This window comes from Typopeltis vanoorti, chromosome 26 (assembly GCF_054136105.1).
Source record: "Typopeltis vanoorti isolate ZY-2024b chromosome 26, IOZ_Tvanoo_1.0, whole genome shotgun sequence".
Taxonomy (NCBI): domain Eukaryota; kingdom Metazoa; phylum Arthropoda; class Arachnida; order Uropygi; family Thelyphonidae; genus Typopeltis; species Typopeltis vanoorti.
The window spans coordinates 13,508,294-13,530,839 of record NC_143574.1 but is presented as its reverse complement, the minus strand read 5'-3'; the positions used below and the strand labels follow the sequence as shown (position 1 = coordinate 13,530,839).

Below are 22,546 nucleotides of genomic sequence, written 5' to 3'. Positions count from 1 at the left end.
TAAAGGCGCACAGCCCATTTTTAATGTATATTTGGATTGTGTGTTGTCTAACATCGTAGTAGCACACAATGGATAAATGTATTATTAAACGAAAACGTAATTCTGAGGCAAATATTAATGGTGGGGCAAGTACAACTGGAAGTAGTAGTGACGTTGCTGCAAATATCTCATACAGAAGACAGCATTATACATAGTAAATTAAGAAAAATTAATAGACAATATTCTGATGAATATTTAAGTTGCGGTTTTATGCCAGTGAGGAAGAATGTCCTATTTTCCAGTATCTTGTATGCGGGGGAAAACTATCCAATAGCGCGATGGTTCCTGCTAAGTTGAAACGCCACTACGAAGCACGCCAATCTGGCTTCAAAAACTAAAGATTATTTCAAGAGATTGGTGGACATGCAAGTTAAACAAGTAAAATATTTTTAAACGACTGTTAAAATTTCCAATAAGGCACAACTTGCATCATATAAGTTGAATTAATTGCTAAATCAAAACCACATATTATAGCACAGTCTCTTACTTTACCAGCATGTTGTGAAACATTCTGTTTGGCGACGAAGCAAAAAAAAAGAAAGAAAAATTTGAAAATTCCTCATTCGAACGATACAATGCAAAACAAAATTAAAGATATGTCAGATGATATTGAGACAGTGGCGTAGCTAGAGCTTTTGACGCCTGGGGAGGTCCCTCAGTTTGCCTCCCCCTCTCAATACACACCAAAAATACTACAAAAAGTCAAAACGACGTAAGGAAAGAAATTAAAACACTGTTTGTTTATTTTTGTTGTAAGTATAGTTGTTGAAAACTAATTATTAAGTAATAAAATTACTAAGTTAACATAAATAGAATAATCGTCAAAAAATAAAATTGTCTCACGTGAAAAGTCCGGCCCGGGGAGTACCCCCCCCGCAACCCCCCCTAGCTACGCCACTGTATTGAGAAAAACAATTACCATAAACCTTCCAAACAACATTATGCTTTACAAATTGACAAGACTTAGCAGTAAAGCTCATACACTAGGATTCGTTTGTTTCATTAATGAAAACGAAATAGTTTTATTTATTTATATCGTATGGTGATTCAACGGCCGTGAGCCCCTTTTTACGGGGAGGTACGGCACCACCTCAATACCTCCTATTTTTATCCTGACTCGGGACCGGCATAGCTGACAATTCAGATCTGTGGCTGGAGGGATCGTCTTAGGTATTCCTGACTGTATCCATGTGTGTTCACGGGGACGGTTTGTCTGTTTGCGGGATGAAAAACCCAGCTAAACTGGGGAGAAAAACCCTGCTGTCTACGCCCGACCGACTAACTTGGCTATGGCTGACGAAGATCCTTAAGCTGCTCTCCTTTAATCCTTACCGATTAAAGGATTTGTTACCCTCTCAAAGAAAATAAACCCAAATATTATATCTATGCACTCTGTTTTTTGCACAGAGAATCCCTAGTTTCAAAAACATTACCGGCAATATTAAAACCTGTACTAAACCAAGTTGTAAATATGGTAAATTACAAGTCAAGTCAAGTCAAGACCTTTAAAAGCACGCCTTTTTTTTTTTTTACAAAAAAAACTTTGTAAATCTATGGAAGCCAAGTACGAATCTTTGCTTTTGCATACTGAAATAAGACGGTTATCCAGGGATAAAGTGCTATTCAGAATTTAAGAATGAATCATTGGTCTTTTTCAAAATGAAGGCACAGATGCTTTTGTAAAATGTCTTCGAGATGATATTTGGTGTGCCAAAATGGTATATTTAGCCGATATTTTTAATTACTTAAATAGCGTTAATACAAGTGGAAATATGAAAATATTTTGACATCCACTGACAAATTGTCAGCTTTTCAGAAAAAAAGTATCGGTTTCTCAATGTTAACCCATATAAAAACTAAAAAGCGTGAAAGACTTACTGATATCGACAAAGAGATGAGGGTAGCTATATCCCATAGTAGATCTGATATTGCAGAAATCTGCAAAAGCCGATAAGCTCAAGTATCGCATTAAAATAAGTTCAATTTTTATGAAAGCCAAATCCATGCATAGTTTGTTCCCCAAATTTTTCTTATAATCAAAAGTGTTCCACTTCGAAAAGGTTAAGAACCACTGCTCTAATTGGACCAAGTATAGAGGCCTGTTAGCTGCCATGTTTGTCGATCTCCAAGTGTAATACGTCTTTTGTCGATCTCCAAGTGTAATACGTCTTCTCTGGATGCTGATGCCAAAAGACATCTTTGAGTTATTTATCATTGCTTGAAGTTTGTTTATTAATGAAGTGCAATGTTCAGTATATTACAGCCTGTCTATTTCTTGTTCAAGAGTGCAATTAAAGTCTCCCGGTATGATGATATATTCTTCATTGATGTCGGACAGATAGGCTCGTATGAAGTTGAAGATTTCTAATGACAGAGTATCCTCATGTGATGTGTAAACATGCATGGTATTGCATGGTATTCAACAATACCATGTATTGAAAACATGCATGGTATTGTTGTTTGGTGTTTTTATAGTGAGCCTTCAAGAACAAAGTCCGGGTCAATCCACATTTAAAACAATAAACATATTTCTATGAAAGATAATACATCGTCAAGATAATGTCTAAAAAGATAATATTTTTTATTTAATAAACAGTAAAAATATATGTCTGAAAAATGTATATTTTGCTGTTTTCTCTTGTGTTTCTTAAGTAAAAGTTAGACGACAGCCTTGGCAGCCAAGAAGGAGATGTTACATATTCTGTATATTTTCTAGTCTGCATGGAGTGGATAACAATAAACTTCGTGGCTATGTGGCTGATTACTAGTGCTAGAGGCAGCGTCAATAAATAATAGGATTATCACTTTTTGAAGGACAGGACAGATATGTATCAGACGGAGAGTTGTGGAGTAGAGTGCCCTTCCTCGATGAGTCATTGGACTCCTTGGAGGTGTCACGTAATACTAATAATAATGATGTGTATTCTAAGGTGCATGGAGTTTTGCAGAAGAGACAAAAATCAGATTCTCGTAGTAGGAACTTTTTTTTTTTTTTTCATTCTTATTTATGAAAGGTGCATAACCAAATTTTCCATTCCCACGAATGAACATGAGTATTTTATTTTTTTTAAAAAACAATCTCGTTTTAATTAGAATTAAAATTTAACAGTCCATTTTGAAACTATTTCTCAGAAATTTGGACTACTTTCATATTGTTAACAGTAGGAGTGTCGGGTTTTATGCGTGCACATGTCGACACAAAGTTCACTTTAATAGCATGCTATACTCTGTTGCATTATTTACCTATCAAATTACTATTAATCCTGTTCTTTCACTTTGTAGGACAAAGCTGTGCTAATAGCGTTGAGGCAGTGCCCATTAAAGGTAATGCAGAGCCAAACAGTAAGTTACAGTTTTTTTTTAACTTCTCCGTTTAGGATATTTTAAAGATTGATTTAGCTATTATATATACAATTCAGCTGACATTTATGTGCATATTATCACAAACGGTTGTTTTCTTGTTAGATTAATTTTTTCGAATTAGTTAATTTCAATGTTATTTACAGCTATTAAGATTTATATTCAGCTACTGTCAGATCAAAGTTACTAGCATCATCTCCAGTGGCGGCTCGTGGCTTGAAATCGTGGGGGCGCTGCAACTTTCGAAATATGCATACACACTGTAAGTACAGTGTATACGTGTTTGGATAAAATATCAAAATTATGGTAAAAAAAAATTAAACATGAAAAAATATTGTTCATTATCGATAAAATTATACAGTTTAGTATAATTCAAAATTACTTAAAAATAAAATCCATTATCATAACCCAAATAATGTTCAAAAATAAAAACTATAACAAATGTTATGTCTTTAATTGTAATGTGCAAATATTTAAAGAGACGGAGTAAACACAATAAGCATCACGAACACTCTACTACTTGCGCAAACTGCGTATAAACAACAGTGGAACTGCGCGACGCACAGTGGCGCATTACGCTAATAGCTCGCAAGCTGACACAATGAGCAAGACAAGCCCACTAAGGGGGAGGGAATGAAGTGATGTGGTTGCAATCAGTGTTTTTATAACTTGCACTTTGGGTGAACCTGTTGAGTAGTGGGTCAATTTGTATACTAAAATACGTATTATATCAAATATTCACTTTCGAGACGCTATTAAAAATATTCATGAACTCATTTTGTTCCGTTAATTTGGTCGAGTAGTGTAATGAATTTATCGGCGATAAATTAATTAACAATACCATAAATATCTATTGCGTCTCCGACCAGCTGAGAAGCTCATCGTGTATGTGCAAGGTAACGTATATTCATATTTAGAATTCAGCCTTTCAACAAGCTTTATTTCATCCCATCTGAAAACTTTCTTTTTTCTTGGGTTCAGTGAAGCATGAAACATCTCTACTGAAATTCCTCAGTGTCTATCCGATACCTTACAAACGTAATTTACTTTATTTTAGTCAATCAGAGAAGTGCGTCATCAGCATTTCATCCACAATAACACAAGAAATACATTAAGTATTAAAAGCCGGAATGATCTGGATTTGCAGATCATGCTGTCAGTTTTTGCACACAGAGTTCGCAAAACAAAAAGCAGATTTCTTATTGAAATGCTATAAAAAGGAAGTTGAGCATTCGTTACATCGTCCAAAATTGAATAAATCTGATGGACTAGACTTATCCCCGTTATGGTAAATAATATGACTTTCAACTCGCTATCATTTAATACTTTTTTTTGTATCTTTATTATTTAGCCCTTGCTGTGTGATATTAATGATGATTACGACAGCCTGCTCCACTACAACTCGGGTTGGCATCCGTATTTTCGATTTGTTTTCATTTTCGTGTGCTATTCTTCCATCTTTTGAACTAGTTTTGTATTGAGTATGTTGATACGCAAAGCCAAGGGAAAATTCTTCTAATAAATAATTTTCTTTAGGTAAGAATCCATTTTTAACAATTAATCTATCCATGTCTTCGACTTAACACAATAAACATGGATTTTCCAAAAAAGCCGACTGGGAAAACTTCACTGCGGATCTAGATGCACGCCTTAGAAGAAATCCCCCAACTTACCAAAATTATACACTGTTCACTGGAGTAGTTATAGCGGTGGCTAAAATACACATTCCTCGAGGCGACCGAAAAGAATACTTGCCTGGATGGACCAATGAAAGCGAATCCCTGTATCGGGAATTCCTTGTACGTAAAGATCCTGAGATAGGAGAAGAACTGCTCTATAGTCTCAACTCTGCTCGTAGGGGAAAAGTGGATTCAAATAACTGAAAACATAGATTTCAAACACTCTAGTAGAAAAGCCTAGTCGCTACTTAAAAAGCTTGGTTCAAGCCCCTCTGTACCAAAGAAATCTCCTCTTGTCGATCCGAATCAGATAGCTGTTCATATTGTTTCGCTTTCTAGAGCTCCGATAGATAAAGAACATAAAGAGGTAAAACGCAAACTAAAGGCTATGAAGTCTGTAACTCAAAAGAATCAATAATTCTTTTTGCCTTTTTCCCGTGAGGAAATATCCTCGGCGCTTCAAAATATCAAAATTGGGAAGGCTCCTGGATTTGACAATGGTCATAATGAATTCCTGATGCACTGTGGACCTTATGCAAGATCGTGGCTGGCTAAGTTCTTTAACGATATACTTGAAAGTGACTGCGTTCCTAAAGAATTTAAAAGGACAAAAATCATTGCTGTGTTAAAACCAGGTAAGCCAGCAAACAGAAAGCTATCGCCCCATAGCCCTTTTAAGTGCAACCTACAAATTGTTGGAAAGACTAATATTGAACAGGATCAGTGATAAAATTTTGGAAAGTGTTCCTCCAACAGAACAAGTAGGGTTCAGAATAGATCTCAGCTGCACAGATCAAGTTCTCAGCTTAACAACCTACATTGAAGCAGGATTTCAAAGATGCCTGAAGACTACTGCAGTCTTTATTGACTTAACAGCGGCTTATGATACTGTTTGGAGGGAGGGACTCATATATAAATTTCTTAAGGTCATCCCATGTAAAATATTGGGTCATCTCCTAAACAACTTACTGTGTGATCGATATTTCAGGGTAGTCACCGGAGGAAGCATCAGCAAACAGAGAGTGCTTAAGAATGGATTACCTCAGGGCTCAGTGCTCGCACCACTGCTTTTTGCCTTTACATCGCAGATATTACTGAAACAGCCAGCAGGAAGTTTGCTTATGCAAATGATGTAGCTTTGGCGATCAGCGATATATCAAAAGAACTGAAGAAATATTGACAAATGATCTGTCGGCTTTATGGCAGTTCTATAAAAAAATGGAGATTAACACCAAATTCTGCTAAAACCGAATGTTCTTGCTTTCACCTGAACAATAGTCTTGTAAATCAAGAACCAGAGATATGCTGATGGAACATTAATTTAGTTTAATCCGACGTCTAAATATCTGGGAATAATTCTGGATAGAACTCTGACATATAAACAGCATATGTTTAATATCGCTGCTAAAGTTCTCACCAGAAATAACATAGTTCAGAAGCTTTGTGGTACTAAATTGGGCTCAAGTGCCACAACTCTGCGGTGCACTGCAATGGGTCTAGTTTACAGTGCAGCAGAGTATGGTGCTCCTGTCTGGCTCGATAGTTACCATGTTAATAAACTAAATACTCGACTTAACTGTACTCTGCGTTTAATTACAGGTTGCATTAGGAGTACACCCTTACAATGGCTCCTCACTTTGAGCCATATTGCTCTTCCGGAACTGCGACGACAGGAAGCCTTGCTTCATGAATATAAAAGAATTTTAAATAACCAACATCTCCTAATACATGAATTTATTCCAGATGCTTTATCCAATAGACTAAAATCTAGAAGACCTGCTATAAAAACCGCCCGTAATCTTCTTAGCCAGAATGACAGTATGGTGAGTAGGTGGGATGGTCCCAAGCAGTATCAACTGAAGTTCGCAATCACATGAACATATTTCAAAAACCATCTGGATTTGACCTGCCCAGGAATATATGGACGATGGCTAACAGGATTCGTACAGGCCATGGTGTATGTGGAGACTTACTTTTAAAGTGGGATAAGATACCAAATCCCCACTGTCCCTGTGGAGCCGAGACCCAAACCATTTACCATATAGTACAGGAATGTGAGTTGACAGCATATCCAGATGACTTCAAGGATATCTTTGACCTATCCCCAGAAGCGATCAACTGGATCAAAAACTAAATGTTAAAATATGACTAATCTTCTGTCTGATGCTTCTCATAAATTTCATATTTGTATTTGCCTGAATGTAGACTTTTTTTTTTAATCATATATGTGTATCTTATCTATACTCACGTATATTATATTCGTATTGTCTTTTAACCATGTGCAACAAGTCATACGATAAATAAATAAATAATAACACAATAAAAGCACACGTTTATTATTATTATACTTAACAACTGATTTTACGGTTGGACTTATTCTAGGTTGGGCCGCACTGAAGTTTAATCACCGATCGAAATTGTAAAACAACTTAACCCAGTTAAATAGTAATATTGCGAGTCAGTGCCGTTTATGGTATTGTTCCAGTGGCAAAAACAGATCACAGAGGTGAAATGATCGGTATTTCATTTTTAAAGGCTATTTTAGTTTATTTACGTCTATCATTATGTCCATTACATCTATTATTATTAAGACAGACCTCTAGGGAGTCAGGAATTCATCGAGGGAGGTCATACTATTCGCGCCGTCTGTCATACCTGTTCTTGAATTCATTCATGCTACTTGCACACACAACCAATGCCAATCCATTCCAATCACGTACTGCTCTCTGAGAAAAATCTAGCCCTAACCCTCATCTTGCCAGCATTTATTCTAAGTTTATATGGATGCCCTCGCGTCCTTTCCCCACTATCCATAAAATAAAAAATTCCATCTACTGAGAATCAGCACGGAAACCAGGAGAACAGACCTGTGCATAGTCCACATTTGTGCAATTGTACACAATAGTCTTATCGAGGCCTTTTAAAGAGACAAATGACTTTCTTATCTTTACATGTCAAGGTTCCTTTCAGCATTGCCATTATTATTCTCTGAGTTGTGTTTAAAATTTTTGTTATATGATCCTTGAACTTCAACTTCCTTTCTACTTAAACTCCAAGATCCCTAGCTTCATCAGTTTCTTCAAGCATAATTCCACCAAAATGATACGACATTAGATATCTAATCGCACCGAAATGCATGTTAATAAATGACTTCACATTTATTAACATTTAAATGATAACCATTTTCAAATGCTTACAATTCAAGCCTATTCAAATCATTCTTCAAGTACTTCATATTCAGCAGCTCTCCTAACTACCCTACCTCTCTTTGCATCATCGGCAAATATCTGTATGTCACGTCAAATCCTTTACAATGTCATTAATGTACAGATTGAATAACAATGGACCAAAGACTGATCCTTGAGGCACACCACTGGTTACTTCAATCTTGAAGACTGACACCACCCATAACCACTTTTTGATATCCGTCAGTCAGCCATCCTCGTAATCCATGATAATAGTTTAGGATTCAATCCCGTATTCTCCAATTTATGCAACAGTTTTCCATAATTTCCCTTGTCTAACTCAGTGGTAACATTATAGAATGTGAGAAAGTTGCTGAAATAGACCTTTTCTTAGTAAACCCATGCTGTTCGTTGCAAAGTAGAGATTCTCTCTGTGTGTCAACAAATTTCGGAATGTGAGCCCTAACCAACTTTTCCAAAATCTTCACCACCACTCCTGAGATACCTATTGGTCGATAGTTGAATACATCGGTCTTTGCACGACCCTTGTGCAATGGGATTACCATACGTTCTTTCCACTCCTGTGGAATCTTCCCTGTTCGGACACTCAAATTATTTAGCCTGGTCAAGGGAATAGCCAGTTTTCAGCTGATCACTCTTTTAGGATCCGTACTGATAACCCATCAATTTCTATTGCAGAATTCTTATTCAGTTTGTGCAACATCTCTAATACTTTCTCTTCATCTATATGAGATTTCTCGTACAGTGAAAGGTAGCGGTAAGTTCATACCAGCTTTTAGCAAAAAGGCTGCTCATTAGTTGAACAACCTCTTCTGCATCTATCACGCTCACACCACCTGCATTCAGTACAGTTATTCTTTCAAATTCGTTCTTTCGTTTGCTTGCAGCATAACGTTAGAATTCTTCTAGGTTGTCTTTAACTTGCAGAGCCAGTTTCTTTTCATACTCGGACTTAACTTTCCGTACAACACTTGTGACTCTTCTCGCCTGTTGCTTATAATTATCATAACTGACATCATTCTTATGCACACGATATTCTTTCCACATCTTTTTCTTACGAATCTCTTGCTTAATTAGATTAGCCACCCATTTCACTTCTACTCTCTTTGATCTCTTTGGACACATTTTGATATCACATCATTTAAGTATTTTTTAAATACCTCCCACTGTCGATATCCTTCCCATCTAATAACTAATGCCATGGCACAGAACCCAGAATTCCCCTCAGATAGTAATAATTAGTTTCTTTGTTGTGCAGCAGGTAACCTTTTCTGAATGGAACATTCATAAACTTAGCGACTTTCCACTCTTTGGTAACGCATAATCACTGCTAACAACCGGGGACAGAATAGTTACGTCTTTAAATCCCCTCAGACTATAATCAGAACTAACACTCTTTGATCTCGAGTTCCTTCTATCACAGGCTGCTTGAGGAAGTTGTCTCGCAAACTCAGTTAATTCAGTTTCATTCTTCTCATGCTATTTCATAGCTATCCAATCAATGTTTGGATAATTCAAGTCCCACATTGTGATTAACCTTTTTCCACCCATCGTATTTATTTGTTGAAGTATTTTTCGTCACTAGCAACTTATTCTTCAGGTCTGTAACAACACCCCACTGTGTATTTAATCTTGTTAGACTGCACCTCACACCAAATGGCTTTAAACTGACTGCTACGTGGGAAATGTTACTAGTCATAGGTCTCAACTCTAGCTGGACTCAAGACATTTGATATTAGCAGCACTTCCACTCCTCTCCAATCCTGTCTATCCTTCCTAAAAATACTATACTCTTTGCGACTCGATACCGGTTAGTACTTCTGCTTCTGATAGCCAGGTTTCCCTAATGCTTACAATATGAAGTCCAAATATATTAACCAAGGCAACAAACCACTCCTTTGTTTCTGATACTCCTAGCATTCGTGTACAGACATAATAAATTACCTCCATGGTCTCAAGATATAAGATTCTCGGGGTTTTAATCAGTGGAAAAATAACCCACATTGCTTGTCTAAGAGGCATAACTGTGGTCCTAAAACAGTCTGTCAGGAACGACATCGGTGTCGTTGAGAAGGCTTGTACAGACAAACAGAACTTTCTGATTGACCGAACCATTTAATTAATGAAGGCTGTTCCTGACCTATATCTCACCGAACTATGTTGGCAAGGAATTGGAGAGGATCAGTATTGACAGTCGCATGCCTATACGGAAACCATTGATTTCTGCGAAGAACTGGAAAGTTCGTCTAGTGGTGTCAGGAACACTTTGAGTGGACACTGAAAAACTGGAAAAAAGTCCTTGTGGTCCGACAAGTCACAGCACACCTTCTGTACCGAAGGTATGCAGAGAGTTTGGCGAGAGTCTCATGAAGCAGTGAACCCAGCTTTCCTTGTAATCACAACTTAAGGTGGTGTCATGGTGTGGGGACTTTTCTGTTTGTACCGAATGGGTCTCCTGATATTTCTGGAAGGTCGGGTGCCCGCTAAGGAATATCCAAACATTGTTGCCGATCAAGTTCATCGTGCAATGTTGACTTTTTATCCAGTAGGTGACAGTTGTTTCATGTACGACAATGCTATTTTCTGTCGCTCAAGAATTGTCCAGCAGTGGTTCAGTAAGCATGACAGCGACTTCCACCATCTTCCCTGGTCAATACCACGCCCGGATCTGAATCCCCATGGAGAATGTATGCGACATGTTAGAAAATCAGATCCGGGAGGAAAGTCCTCTTTCGTCAAGTGTGAGCAGTTAAAATACTGTCTGGTGAACGCCTGGTATGTTGTAGACGTAGATGCAATGCAACCCCTTGTGGAATCTATGCAAACCTCATATGTACTGTAATTCGGGCTAAAGAAGTTCCAACACAGTATTAAACAAACGTTTCAAATGCAGTGGCCGGTATGTGTGGAAATCTCCATCCCTTACATTTAAGGTATTTGAGAATCTATCTCACGTATCTTAAAAAAGTTTAATTCATCCACAGAAATTCAGCCTTTGTTTCCACAAATACTATCAATGCTGCAATATTCGAAGTCACCGCGCTTTTCATTTCTATACAATAAAAAAATGAATAAAAAAACTACGTGTGGGTTGGTGGACGTACAACAAATGAAATTAGTTACATAGAACAAACAGAACGGTCAGATTGAAGGGAGAATGCACAAGGGATGTAGAAACCATGTAAATAACATTTCCCACAGAAGCACTACAAACTCCAAGGAAGAGGTTACTCAAAACAAAAAAGCTTCCCAAATTAGGGAATCGTACACAAATTATATATCGCTATTTTCAAATAGGAATTTCCATTATTTTTGATCTACATGTGATAAATATTTCTGTTATATATGTAATAAACTTTTATCTTTTTTCCAGAAATCCTGGTCCACTTGGTCTGTTCTAAGTGAGAGTGACTCACCAGAAGAATGCGACATCAACGGAAAGCCACATTCCTACAGCCGATTCACTTGTTTCTGTTGTTCAATATCACAGTCTTTTGATCTAGTTAATGTGTGGCGTTATCCTATGATGGTTCTAAAATATGGAGGTATGAATCTTGAAATATTAACTTTAAGTATTTCCTGGTTGTAATAATATTTGCGATAGAGGAAATCTTTTGGGACTTTGTTTTTAAAAGTATTTGAAATTTGGGATTTAGTTTTGAATGTATTTGAAATTAAGAAGTCGAAATATCTCCAAATTTGGGCTTTACTCTTCAGGTAGAGTAATAGAAACGTTTCCTGTGAATTGACATACGCAGGGGCGGCTCGTACATACGCACTGCAGAACTGTAGACCCCCAATTTTTCTCGATATATAAATATATTTATTAAATTATTTATATTTGCTTGTAATCTTTAATTTTATCATTAACAATCCTCTACAATTCTCTTATTTTGTATAAAAAAATAATAAAAATACATCTTGTAGCACTTAGGAGGGCGAAGACGCTAGCAGCACTGTTCTTTACTGCAGTGTCATATTGCTACGCGCGCAAGCATATGCACGTCATAGTGAGATGCGAGCTGTTAGCGTAATGCGGCACTGTCCCTCGAGCAGTTCCACTGTTGTTTATATGCAGTTTGCGCCAGTAGTAGAGTGTTCGTAGTGCTTATCGTGTTTACTCCGTCTCTTTAAATATTTGGACATTACAATTAAATCCTTTAATTGTAATGTCCAAAAATTGTAAATCCATTCTTTTAATTACAATTAAAGAGTTTTTAATGGATTTTATTTTTAAGTAATTTTGAATTATACCAAACCGTATAATTTTATCGATAATAAACAACATTTTTTCATGTTTAATTTTTTTTTTAAATTTTTACCATAATTTTAATATTTTATCCAAACACGTATACACTGTACTTACAGTGTGTAAGTATATTTCGAAAGTTGCAGCACCCCCACGATTTCAAGCCACGAGCCGCCACTGTTTACCACACATTTACAACAAAATATGTTTACAACACAGTTTATGAAGAAACTGCAAAAGTTTTGAAATGAAAACTTTTGTTTTCAGCACTGCATTTATCACGAACAGGATAAATCAACTAACGACTAATCATCTCAAAGATTGCAGTGGGCAGAGCTCCCAGTGGGCTTTACTAGCTTAAAACTTAAATTCGTAAACCGTTAAACTTCACAACCAAACAAATTAGCATGCTAGCTTCATTAAAATTATTTTGCTTTTGCAGAAAAAATAGCTCATTAAGAAGGTGGCGTTTCCTTATCTGGAGATTATAAGCCATTTAAACAGAAAAAAATAAACCAACAAGAATAGAAAGTCACTAAAATTTAGCAAACGTCGTAATACGAAAAAAAAAAAAAAGAATAAAAGAATAAACATCAAGAAAAAAAATTCACCAGGATTACACATGTTATGAAAACTGGTCAAAACTGAGTATATACAAAACTGCAATCCACCACATACCTCCTTTGGTCTTTCATCAGAAAGATATCACAAGAATACTCAATAGCTTGTAAAAGGAAGTCTTCTGGGCCTACTTTTGTGTTGGCTAAGCAAGGGAAAATTCCTTCATCGTTTCAAGCATATGTGAAAAAGACAGATCTTTTCACTATGTGAACGACCACCCACCATATACCTCCATTCTACTATAGCCCTGATCTCAGGTCTCTCGAGAATAACGAAGGACATAAATTAGCAAATTCTTCACCATTTCGACCCAATTAATAAGTGTCTGTGATTATGGATTTTGCTGTTCTCGATCTACAGTGAACTTGCAAACAGTACCTAACTTTGGACATGAGCTATATGGGACACTTATGGGACACTATACAGAGTGTCCCATAAGTTCCTAGATATTTCAATAATTCATAAAAATTAGAAAAATTGGTGTATTAGAGTGTGGTTTGCATGAAATTGAATCGCAAGGAGGGGGATTATTATTTTTTTTTTTTTTGCGGGGAGGAAAAGTTACTTCAAATTTTCACCGATAGAGGGCGCTGTACCACATGCATCATTTGCAAATACATGCAAGTGATGGATACGCGCCATGAAGGATGCGGAATAGTGATATTTTCGCTATGTCTCTGATTCTTGCAGCTTCCCTTGCACTGCTAACACCGCTTGTTGATTGTGCCGCTAGAGCATTAGTGTGCGATGCTACAACGCTGCTACAGGCTTTGGATAACAATGGTCCATGTTCGAGGGCGATCTGACAAATTTCCAGTTTTCTCGAAATCGTATTAGAGACTATATTCTGGCAGGAGTGATAGGACCTAGACCTTTCTTCATTCCTTTTACGTTCGAAACTTTCGTAAAACTTCCGCTACCGATTCCCACTTAGTAAGCATCACACAAACGAATTTTTCTTTTCACAAAAACAATTTTGTTCACCCCAAATGACTGGGAATTTGCACGCATTCATTACGAGCTGTCAGCTGTATCCCTGCGTTTATTCAAGTCTCATTTGAACGTATTTGCAAATGACGCATGTGGTACAGCGCCCCCATCGGTGAAAATTTGAAGTAACTTTTCCTCCTCGCCAAAAAAAAATCCCTCTCCTTGCGATTCACTTTCGTGCAAACCGCATTCAAATATACTAGTTTTTCTCATTTTTATGAATTATTGAAATATCTAGGAACTTATGGGACACCCTGTATTTATGTTTATGACCGTATTACCTATACTACCTTACCGAAGTATCTCCATGATCCCCCAAATATTTATTGAGATTCAAATCAGGAGAGTTAGGCGGCCTACAGAGCACCAAAAATGCCTGGGTAGGCTCTTCAAACCATGCTTGTGCAATGTGAACCTCGTTTCATCGCCTTGCTGGAAGAGTCCAGATCCATCAGACCATTCTGTCACTCTGTAGGGCAATGCCTGTTCCTAAATAGTCACCAGCTAAGAATTAATGGTCAAGATGTGTTCAGTGAAGATAAGGGGACCCAGTGATACCTACGAAAACAATTCCAATACTAGGATACCCCACACCCTGGCCTGTTTCCAGCCAAACAATCAGTCTTGTTGGCCAGAAGATACCTGTTTTTTTACATTCCGATAAAAATGGCAGCAAATCATACGAGATGTTCATATAGTAATACTAGTTAGGATTAGGAACACATAACATATCTCTAATCCTAAGTTATTCCTCGTTTTGTACAGGTTATTCTGAGTCATTCGTATTCAGAATTGAAATGGTGACCAAGATTAAATTAATGAAGCAGAAAGTTTATTAACTTTTCTTATTTACAGGAATTGTTTTAGTTCCATACCTACTTCTATCGTTTCTCCTTGGTTTTCCAATCTACTGTATGGAACAGACTGTTGGGCAAATGAGTACTGATGGTGTCACATTGCAGACAATGGTTCCTTTAATGAAAGGTAGGAGCAAATTTTCTCATATATATATATATATTGATCTTCAAGTTTTTTAAACCTTTATTTCAGATTTTTTATTATTATTATTATTATTATTATTATTATTATTATTATTTCAATTAATATTTCAACAGGTTTCTCACATGACAGACGTATTTTGAAATTTCATAAAATTTATCCTTTTCTAGTACTGTAATATGTGTGTTTAATGTTTAACTCACACACAGTACCATCGATAGGGTGTAGCATAGAGGAAGCTTGCTTCACGGCGCCACTTACTAAGGGCGCTCTTTCAGCCATATTGCTGTGGGCGCCGTATTATGGCAACAATATATTTTACATCTGATGTAGATGGAATAGATTTATTTGAGGAATTAAAAATTCTCTCAAAAATGGTCCTCACCAAATTTAATCATATGTGTGTGTGTGTGTGTGTGTGTGTGTGTGTGTGTGTGTGTGTGTGTGTGTGTGTGTGTGTGTGTGTGTGTGTTAAAGATACCAAGCTATTTTAAATATAAACCTGGTTTAATCCATTTCCCAAGTAAGCAAACAGACAAGTAAGTCAAGTTCGCGCCTGCAAGTAGTGCAAGTCTAGGTGACCTGCACGTAGTGCAAGTCTTAGGCAACTCGTGGTAAAGGTGGAATAAGCTCTGATCATATATATATTTATATATATATATACGAGGGTGGTTCTGAAACGTTCTCGGCCTAACAATGAAAAAACGATTTTATAATTTCAAAATTATTTTTATTTTTCAACATAATCTCCCTTAAGACTAACATTTATTTCAGCGCCATTATCCCGTCCCTGTAGTGGTTCTCAGTAAGATCTGCAAAATACCCCTCTACAGCTGCAATCACCTCTTGATTCGAAGAAAAACGCTGACCAGCGAGGAAGAGTTTTAGTTTTGGGAAGAGACAGAAGTCAGAGGGAGCCAAATCTGGGGAATAGGGTGGATGTTCCAACAATTCATAGTGCAGATCCCTTAATTTTCCCATTGCCAAAACACCTTTGTGGGCAGATGCATTGTCCTGTTGAAAGATGATTTTTTTCTTCTGCAAACCGTGTCTTTTCTCACGAATTATTTCGCCTGGTCTGGTTAAAAGATCGGAATAATATTTCCCGGTTATTGTTTTATCTTTTTCAAAATTAATAAACAAAATGCCTTTAACATCCCAAAACACATGCCATGACCTTTCCTGCTGATGGAACCGACCTTATCTACTTTGGCGCTGAGCAACCGGCTTCTGTCCACCGTTTTGACAGCTGTTTGGATTCTGGTGTGTAATGGTGAATCCAAGTCTCATTCATTGTAAAAAATCGATGCACAAAATCAGTTTTATTCTTGTTAAAACGCTCCAAGCACTGTTCAGAGATTTTCATGCGAGTCCTTTTTGATCTGCTGTGAGCAAGCGCGGCACCCATCTTGCGCAAAGCTTTTTCATATGCAATTCTTCATACAAAATATATCCTACACGTTCTTTTGAAATGCCTATAGTCTCAGCAATTTCACGCACTTGGACTCGCTGGTCATCCAATATCATATCGTGCACTTGATCAATGATTTCTGGTGTTGTTACACTTTTTGGGCATCCTTCATGTGGCTCATCTTCAAGGCCACGTTTAAAATCGGCAGCCCATTTCTTTATTGTGGAAAACGAAGGAGAAGAGTGCTCATAAACTTTTATGAACTTCAAATTAATTTCTTTTGGCGTTAAACCTTCTTTTACAAAGAATTTTATAGCTGCACGATGCTCAAGGTCTGTATCCCTTGAAATTACCATTTCAAGGGATACAGATAACACTTTTGCTTCAGACAGCTGTATAAAACAAACTACTTGATAGAATGACTTGCAATTTCACATGGATCTGATGTACCAACTTAGAAAAAAAAATCTTGCAAATAGTGTTGCCATCTATGATCGAGGCCGAACATTTCAGACCACCCTCGTATATATATCTACCCTATAGATATAAAATGATAAGCCTTTTTATGAAACGGTTTTGTGTCACGTTTTTTGTCAAGTTATTTGAAACGTTTTGAAACTCAGGGGCTACCCTGAGTGTCGAATCTTCAAAATTCGAGTCATCGGAATTCAAGGAGAACCGACCTACCAGTCCGGAACTTGGGGGGTTGGGTGCCAGAGGGGTAACTCCCCCCTAGTATATAGATATAAAACCAAAATGTTGTAGAAATTTATCCCAACGTAACCACCGCCCTAAGGATATGTTAATAATTCCTTTTATCGTAGCAAGTGAGGAAAGAAATTTTTCCGAGCTTAAACTGATTAAAAATTATTGCGAAAAGCAATGACCGATGAAAGATTGTTCTCTAGCAACTATGTCGATAGAAGCGGACATAGCTTATAATTTAAATTTAGAAGAACTTAAAAACATTTTTAATGTGCTATATCCCCGTAGAGTAAACATTGAATTAATATTAGTATGTAATTGATTTGTATTAATATTTCTCCTGTAATAAAAACAAAATGGCAATTGGAGATTTTCTTGTATTTTTTGTCATATAATGCATCAGGAGCGATATTTAATTGTTTGCCTCAGGCATCGATCTAATCTGTCGACGGCCCTGCTCACACACTTACATAAAACAATTAATACGAGTACATTATACATAAACTGTACCTTTATGTAATTAAATGTACGTGCAAAAATAATAGCTACCTTTTGTAATGCATATTTTTTATGCTTCATGTTCAGCTAAATGCAGAGTTAATGGTTTTTGTGTATAAAAAAATGCTTGTTATTCTTTTCTAGGTGCTGATATTCTGGCTGTCGTTCATCTTCTATTCACCTCCGTCTACCTCTCTGCTGTCATATCATGGAGTCTTTTTTATTTTTTCTCATCTATGCATGAAGTCTTACCGTGGACAACGTATATGAATCAAACTAGTACTACAGGTAAGATGACTGCATATTGTTGATAAGCTGTGTTAATTTGGAATTGAAAGCTCCTGAAAAGGGAGAAAGAACATTTTTTGATAATTATCTTTTCTAATTCTGTTTATTTTGACTATCTCTTATAATTAATGTATGCATTTATTTATTGTATGTGTATATGGAATTTCAGAAAAGACAAATTCTTCCAGTGAGTGCGCTAAAGCTGATTACTATTTCCGAGCAGACGACGACAATGCTACTGTTAAAATATATGACCAAACAGGAAATGATTTGTTGCTGAGTAAAACGTATTTTTGGTGAGTACAATTTTAATTTCATTTCTGGTTTTGACTTTTCTAATGAACAGTTTTCGGTGAATATCTTATTCTTCAATTTTCTGTCAGCCTAATAAATATTTTTAATAAAACTCAAACCTAAATTAAATTAGCTTTAAAATATTAAAACTTTAAAAGTAAATTGCAGAATCAAATTTCATTCGTCGAGGACTTATAAGCATGCCGCTAGATGGACATTTTGAAGATAAGTAAATAAATAAATAAAAATCCACTAACGACTTTTATTCCTCTTGGGAAAATAAACGAGGCCGTTTTAGTCCTATCTAGCTTATGGATTTTTTTAGGATAAACTTTGCGTTAATCCTTGCTCAAACATCGAATCTTAAATTTACAATTAAAAGTATTAATATAAAAATCATCATATATCGTGTTCTTATTGTGTAATTCAAAACAGCCTCCGGAAGTTATTTCTTTATTTTATTGATTTGTTGTATTCTCGTATTAGAATGTAGAAGCATTATTTTACTCAGAAACGGAAAAAAAGAATGCTTATCTGCTTTTTCACAAAAGTTAGCTATAGTCAGTGACGTGTAACTGCAATTTTTGAGTTCTCTTCTCTCATCAACAAGATTTTGACGACCGCTTTGAAAAATTTTGTTGGGTTTTCAAAGCTTCCAATGGTCTCATTAAATTCTTTGTCTCCCCCCCCCCACACACACACACATTGCAGTGCTTTGTATTACTTTAGAAAACGCATTGCGTTTAATAATGATTAAGCACTTCAATCATTACCGGGCAGATGGAACTTCTCTTACCAGAGTGCGTAACCTCAACTATATGAAATTCGAAGGTGGTGGTGTGATGGTCTGTGGTGCAACAATGAACTCCAAGAGGTATCCGAACATCCGTACAATGCAATGATTCCTGCTTTGTGGCGTTTCTACGGAACTGACCATATTGTCTTTCGGCAAGACAGTGCACTGTCATATGGTTGTTGTAACTGCGTGGTTCGTGGAGATAAATGTCACCACACTTGACTGGTCTCCACAGAGCCCTGTTGGACATCTGTGGGATGAACTGGAGCGCCGGATGAGGTCAAGGGACTTCCGTCCCACAGCACCCCAGGACCTCATTACATGCCTACAGGAAGAATGCTCCAAAATTCTCAAAATTGTTGCAGTCATCGCAGCGAAAGAAGGTCATACGTCTTATTAAGATGGGTGCCATAGTTTTTTGTTCGTCCGGCTGTGCTGTCCGTTGACTTCTTTCCAAGTTCTTGTTCGCTCTCTAGAACGAACAAAAGAATTTGGAGTGGAAAGACATGTTTCCTGTCAAGAGTGAATGTTCACACTTTCAGCAGGAAAGCTATGCTCAGACTGGTTTTCTGTGATTGGCAAGAAATAGTATGATGATTAAAGAGTGCACGGTAATGTGCTGCATGATACGCTGAATCAGATAATTTTAGTAAACACCAAAGACTTTAATTATAAGATGTGTTGTTCCATAACAACGTTCACTCCTGTACCTGTGGGCCAAACTACAGAAACACCCAAATGCGATATTCTGGGATTTTAAGATGAAAAACGGAAATTTCAGAAGCTGTCAGATTAGCGGAACCCTTAGTCAATGGGTTGACTAAGGGTTCCACTAACGAAAGGTGAATATACAAATTCTTAGGCAGAATAGTTCGATTCTTTTAAGTAGTATAGTACTAATGCACCCATAACAAAAGCTTGCATTCTTCATAAACTGGTTCAATTTCCAAACTTTTATAACTTTAAAAGCAAACACTGAACTGCTTCAGCAATTTTCATAATTAGTATGAAATAATAATGGTTATTAATTATTCTTCCTTTGAGTAAGGATTATTTTCAAGGCGAAATATGTTTATTTCCAAATATGTTTTAGGTTTTTTTTTTCTAGTTTTAAAATATCTTCCTGTAAAAACCATTTAAAACTTACACTGTTCCATTCTTATAGCACACCATTGCAATATGATTAAGCCAAAAATTGTGCGTCTCTTGATTCTTTTATAGCTTTGATTCATGGGTTTAATATTTGCTTATTTACTGGTTTTTCTCTTTATTGTAGGAATGAAGTGGCTGGTCAAGGAACCAATATACAAGATATACAGATAGTTAGCAGGAAATTAGTTCTCTGTATATTTACTGCTTGGATATTTATTTATTTTAATGTGGCTAAACGAAAACTTCATTTCAGGAAGGTAAGAAGATCATTGGTCACAAAATATTACCTTTTCCACCTCACGAATATTTATGTAGATCTTAGCAGATAGGAAGAAATAAATATGTAATCGATCGCGAAATAGATAAATATTAGTGCTCCATGTGTGTGTGTGTGTGTGTGTGTGTGTGTGTTAGATACACAATAATCGTACTTAAATGTTTTCATCCTTAAAAAAAAGGGCAGGGCGATTCAAGGTCAACTAATTACTTTTCTTTCTCTATGTTTATCCAAAGATTACGCTTTTGCCAGCCGCAGCGGTTCTTGTTCTTTTGAGTGCCATTTTATCTCGTGCAACTAGCTGTCCTCTTTTTCTTCGTGGAGTTCACCGTTATCTGCATTTCAAATGGAAATTACTTGCAGATGGGCAGGTGAGTGCTCACTTCTCATATTTCAATTACATTTATTGGCTAGAATTAAAAATTAAATTCACCTTTCAGATGAGTAATTCTTTTTATAATGTTTCGTTAGTGTAGTTCGAAGAATGACTGCAAGAATCGAACTCCAGTCTTTAATATGAAGTTTCCCTTTTTCCCAGTCTTTTTTTGTGAGTTTTTTTTTTTTTTTCAACTGAAGGTGAGTTAGCTGATCTCATACAGGGGCAACAAGATTTATTTCTCACTCTCTCTGATATTGTTACTTGTGTATGAGATTTTGTGTAGCACCGATGATGGATTGTACAGTGTTTACTATGTACTGTGGTGTACAACAGCGCATCTGTTAAAACCACTCATAACAGGAAGCCATTCTACACTACAGTACTCTATGTAGTGTAGGAAGACTTCCTGCTATGAGCCCTCAGACTCAATGGGATTATGTAATAATAATAATAATTATTATTATTATTATTACACCTCCAGGGAGTCCGAAGACTGATCGAGGGAGGGCACCTACTCTACAACTCTCCGTCTCTACCACTCATATCCACCAACTACAACTAGTTTCATCATCTACTCAAACGCCATCTACCGCCGACCCCCATTACTAGTATTTTCACAGACAAGCACAAATATCCATACCCACGGGATTCGAACCCGCAGCCTTTTGGCTGGAGAGCAGATACGCTGACCACTGGGCCAACCTTGCATAATAATAATAAAATCAAATAAAAAAAAATCAGCTAACGCCTTTTATTCCTGTATAGGGAGTGGGCGAGGCCGTTTTAGTCCTATCTAACCTTTGGAGACTGAGTGGGCAGTTCAATCAGATAGCTGGCCCAAGGCTATCACTAATTAAGAGGCACATAGTGAAGAGAGACGGCTCAACAAGTGCTGCCATCTTGTGGTTCCTAACCCTAACACAATATATTTAATGTCTGAAATAATGTGGGTTCCACGTTCGATTTTCTTGAGTTTACGGGAGAAAAAACCGGCTTGCGCGTGCTAGAGATCGACTAACTTTGAAACCGGTCGAAAAAAGGCTTAGAAAAATTTCCTCTGGTCGCCGACACTAGATTCGAAAGCAAGTCTTCCTTCGTGCGGTCAAGCGCTGTGGTGTGCAAACGCCACATCCACTGAACTACACAGGCTCTACTAATATATACACTGACACAATGTAAAGTAAATAAAAAAAATCCTTGTTATCATTATAATAATGGAAAAAAAAAAGAAAAGAAAAGCCTTATAAACTCAAGGAGCTATACAAGCTCATCCAGAGCAGGCTTTTACAAACATCCACGCACACCGTGGGATTGGAATCCATAACCTGAGGTTGGATAGCATGCCTCTAAGTGGATTTCTGTACCACTTTATTACCTGTCAAAAAAAAAAGATCATTTGTACTTAAGGATTTATCTTAGAAGTAAGAAAAATAAAAACTAAATACGTTGTTTTTAAGGTAAGTAGCTTACTTACCTTAAAAAGAAACCAAGCATAATTCATATAACCTGCGCTATGCTTAATATAACTAAAACCGCAAAATTATTATCAATGCCCTGTATGTTCCTTCTTATTCTTGATAATTTTAAGTACTGCATCTTATTT

The 22,546-nt window shown here is 36.7% G+C and overlaps 1 protein-coding gene across 2 annotated transcripts in view; it reads left to right on the top strand.

Moving 5' to 3' along the window:
* The window catches only part of LOC150092340 (sodium- and chloride-dependent GABA transporter 1-like), a 247,537-nt gene that overhangs the window by 168,035 nt on the left and 56,956 nt on the right, over window positions 1-22,546 (top strand). The window contains exons 3-9 of one of the 2 annotated variants that reach the window (XM_090414962.1): window positions 3,322-3,381; window positions 11,658-11,829; window positions 15,000-15,128; window positions 17,902-18,045; window positions 18,215-18,341; window positions 20,412-20,544; window positions 20,801-20,935. In XM_090414962.1, coding sequence (XP_090271088.1) covers window positions 3,322-3,381; window positions 11,658-11,829; window positions 15,000-15,128; window positions 17,902-18,045; window positions 18,215-18,341; window positions 20,412-20,544; window positions 20,801-20,935 — 900 coding nt within the window. Of the gene's footprint in view, window positions 1-3,321; window positions 3,382-11,657; window positions 11,830-14,999; window positions 15,129-17,901; window positions 18,046-18,214; window positions 18,342-20,411; window positions 20,545-20,800; window positions 20,936-22,546 lie in introns of those variants that run through there. The other variant, XM_090414964.1, reaches the window with a different exon arrangement.